General features: G+C 36.7%; 1 protein-coding gene across 3 annotated transcripts; it reads right to left on the bottom strand.

The window, feature by feature from the left end:
* Positions 1–540: 540 nt before the first annotated feature.
* On the bottom strand, positions 541–3,001 carry LOC120191355 (serine protease SPPA, chloroplastic-like). Of its 3 annotated transcripts, none has more exons than XR_005522689.1 (5): positions 2,831–3,001; positions 2,431–2,536; positions 1,920–2,014; positions 960–1,839; positions 541–854 (listed from the first exon to the last, which is right to left on the bottom strand). XR_005522689.1 is itself a non-coding variant. In XM_039194317.1 (4 exons), the coding sequence occupies exons 1-3, from the start codon at positions 2,982–2,984 to the stop codon at positions 1,960–1,962; spliced, it is 315 nt and encodes a 104-aa protein (XP_039050248.1). In that variant the 5' UTR covers positions 2,985–3,001; the 3' UTR covers positions 1,528–1,839; positions 1,920–1,959. The 3 variants fall into 3 exon arrangements, 1 of the variants encoding a protein (XP_039050248.1); XR_005522690.1 differs by having other exon boundaries at positions 541–846; XM_039194317.1 differs by lacking the exon at positions 541–854 and having other exon boundaries at positions 1,528–1,839.
* Between the last annotated feature and the right edge of the window lie 1,099 nt (positions 3,002–4,100).

Raw genomic sequence — 4,100 nt, 5'->3', positions numbered from 1 at the left:
CAAAAACTATGAATTTTTCACAAATTATTATGAAAAAGGACACCGAATAGAAACAGAGGAAAATTCACAGCATACGAGAATACTTTTCCCCAAGAACAATAAATGGGATTATAGTTTGCATTAGAAAGGTCATTCCTAGTTAAATGTAACGAAAGCATTATAACAAGTATCTTCTATAAAACGAGACATTTTTATATTCTTTTTCTACTCAAAATTTCAAAATACAGATAGTAAGGGGCTATAGTTCGCATTAGTAGGGTCATTCCCAGTTTTACTGAAAAAGGGGGTTGAGAGACTCAGCACCATGATGATAGAAATATAGGACACGTTTCATAATTCATTATGAACAAAAAAAAAGTGTCGACAATCATTCAAAGACCAATGAGTAGTTCATAAGGCACTACAAGTTACAAGGAATAAAAGCTGAAAAAGGTAGAGGAACTTGTATGTCACTTTGTTGCAGTAATATTGTTGGTAAACCACATAAGTCGTGTAGCATAAATTTTCAACCATAATACTTATTCCAAATATAAGTTTACAAGAAGCACGATAAAGTACTTAAGGAAAGACATGTATGCAGAAGATAACATTTATTTCTTCAGCATCTCAGTAAAATTCAGGAGTACCAAAGGTAGGTACACAGAATTAAAGTTAGGAGAGAAGAAAAAGTCTTTGAGATTGGTAAGACAGATTTTAGAGCTCCAGGATGCTTCTAACTGATGAAAAGCCGAATAAGACAAGTTACCTTGTATTTCATGTCTTGGCATTTGATACCAACCACAGCATGATGCCCGACGACGTTATTGCATCCAATTACAGTACGCCCGGGAATATCACCACCGACCACTGCACCACTGCCCGATAAAGTTTAGTACTTGCGTAAATTATGACATAAAACATGCATACTTCTAACAGAACCTCACAAATTAGTGAGAGGAAGACAACCAAAGTAAACTCACGTCCTAAAAATACAGTTGTTCCCCAATTCTGTATTTTTGAAAATATTGGTTCGAAGGATGCAATCGACATCTATTCCCAAGCTTTGTTGAAGAACCAATTGTACAAAAAGGACCTATTTGAGGTACCCAAATACAAATGCCCAGATAATGTAACTTAGGGTCAAGCCTCTTCATTCCACTCAGAAATCAGAAGGAAATGCAACTTACATTTATATATACAGTAACATTAAACAATGGAAGCTGCAATTAAGAAATCAAGCAACCCAACTCAACAATAAAACGATATTATATTATAAAATTTGCAAATCCAAATTACTGACTACTACCACTAACCTTAGAATGTTGTAGAGATCTAAAATTTGCAGATCAAAAGCACCACAACGGCAATGACTACAAGTGTGAACCATGAATCCATTTTTCAAATTAAGCATTGAATATGTGCAAAGGATATCAGAATAATTTACATCCGAATGAATGGTGAAACTGATATAATGATCTTCTAACTGAATTCAACCTGTTTAATCAACTACCCTACAAATGAATCGAAACTTCATAAGTTTAAGGAAGTTAAATTGATTATTTGCATAAATAAAAATAAACAGCTCTAGTCATTGTTGATTCCAATTCGCAATTCCCTTTTTCAAAAAAGGAGGAAAAAAGTATGTGAAAACAGCAAGCAGGAAACTGTACCTGGAATTTCGGCAGCACGAGGCTCAGTGTCGCAATAAGTTTGTCTTAAAACAAAAAGAAAAGAACTAACCGGCTTATCTTGGGGTATATTGATTTTATGTTTTGCAATGGCGATGGCCCGAGAAAGTCCCCCAATAGCATCAATACCTGCCCATACTCTGCCCTGTGCGACCTCTTCCATCTTTTCTACCTGTTCAATGATTCATGTTCAAGTCCCATTCAGAAACTTGACATTACGATCTAAACTGGAGATAAAAAGGATAAACATACAGTCATTGATCTCGAAGAAGCAGCCTTGTCTCGAAACTGTTTATAAGCATTCTGTGCAGACTGCAGAGTTTGCAAATAGCTCAGCTTCATCCGGTCTGGTATATATTAAGGTTAGTTCTCTATTATTTTCATAAATAGAAAAAGAGCAATTGTTTTTTTGATCTAAATCCTCCAAAGAGAACAGTTGTGAAAAGAGGATAATTAATAGATAAGAGTCAAAACTCGGCTTTATAAGCACAATCTACACTATCACAACTCTCCAATATTTTTTTGAAGCACTCATGTCCAACACCCGTGTATCAGACACATATCGAAACATGGACATGAGCATATGATGTTTCTAAATATATGGAAAAACTTTAAAATTGTCAACCTACCCGTGTTGAACACATATCCATAACCGACACTCTCAGCTAGGTGCAAGTAACATACATAACAATATCAAAATATACTGAAATCTTGACATCTACTCACTTTCTATCAAAACAAAATATGCAACAATGGCATTCACCTAAAAGGCCGCTGCTCGGCTGCAAGAAGTTCAGCATATCTTCCCCTTGATATGACCTCTTTATTGAAGCCAATTTTTTCATATAGTTTCCCCAAGTTAAACTTCCCTGCAAGCAAGAGGAGGGAAAACAAAGTGATGATTTTATGACTTGCAAAAATCCAAGAGGCCTATGTAGGAATCTGACATTTCTGGTTTTCAGCCACAAGCAATTTGTTCAAAGAAACAAGGAAAGGGTCACTTTGTTCGACAAGGGCATTCAAGGTTACAAAAAAATACAACAGTAAGCCAGTACAAAATGACCTTGTACTGGCTTTGTAACTCAATCTTTTGGATTTGTAATAGTTTTTCCCAGACCACAGAAAATTCCTCTTGCTTATCAAATTTCAGAGAGTTAGCTCACCTGTGACAACTCCAATTGAACCAGTTAAAGTCAAATTTTCAATAACGATTGTTTCAGCTGCCATAGCCATATAATATCCCCCACTAGCTGCCACATCGGACATGGATGCGATGACAGGTTTCGATGCAGCTAAAAGTCTGATTTCCCTCCACATTCTGGATATTGTTAACATAACCTATAGTGAGCAAACAGAAATGGTAGATTGTTTTCTTTCGCATTCGATTATGTATTTCAAGAAATCAAATTTCTGAATATCATCACATAATACCCAAGTTTCAACATGATAGATAAAGGGTTGAAAAACAAGGATGATAACTCATATCAGACAATTTATTTAAATTCTCGAGTTTAACGTCTCTGTCGACGTCCCAGAAAGGTCTGCCCTCGTGTATCCTCGGGAAGCAGAAACGATTTCCCGTTACTGTTGAACCACTCGTAATAACCGTAAACAACCATCAAGAGGTCAAGTAAAATGAGCTCTCTATGGGGAAGGCGCCGATGTCGATCCTCCCACAACACGACCCACTTATGATGCCTCACCAACCAATCTATATTTGTCTTGTCGCGTCTATCTAAGCTATGCAACTCGTCCATATTGCGAGGTACTTCTGGAATTGGTTGAAAACAACCAAACTACCGAAGCACGCGATCAGTAGAGTGCCACTCGACGGTCGCATAACATATCAGAGGGACCATCGCCATCCAAACATCTAATTGGCCCCTCAACTCAGGTGGGATCATCGCCCTCACATCATCAGTACAATATGGCACCCATTCAAACTAAAACAAATATTATATAATTTTTTATCAAAATAATAATCTAATTATATAACTATAATATAAAATCGATTTTTAAACATTAAAATTCATACATGTGTGCCAGCCTGCTGATCGATGAGCACCTTAATTTTTTCTAAATCATCAAGTAGCTCCTGATGATTTTTCCTATCAGTAGACTACCTATTTAAGGGAAAAAAATTATTATACGCTTTATAAAATTATTAATATACAAAATCAGTTTTATAATTACCTCAGAAGTAGTGGAAATACGAATGGGTTCTTCACAACGGGACATAAAAAGGGCAATCGATATCATGTCCAAGACTACAGCAGCAGGAGACATCTGCCGATAGCATTACGCTTGTAGTCAGTGGCTCTACACATCTCTCTATACAGCAAAGCCAAAACTGTCGAGCCCAACTGAATGATCCGGCCAGACGAAAGTCGCTAAGATGTCGCAACTACATGCAGTGAACTAGGTTGCGCGATT

This window comes from Hibiscus syriacus, unplaced genomic scaffold (assembly GCF_006381635.1).
Source record: "Hibiscus syriacus cultivar Baekdansim isolate YM2019G1 unplaced genomic scaffold, ASM638163v2 tig00116967_pilon, whole genome shotgun sequence".
Taxonomy (NCBI): Eukaryota; Viridiplantae; Streptophyta; class Magnoliopsida; order Malvales; family Malvaceae; genus Hibiscus; species Hibiscus syriacus.
The sequence above is the reverse complement of the archived record's forward strand: the minus strand, read 5'-3'. Positions and strand labels throughout refer to the sequence as shown.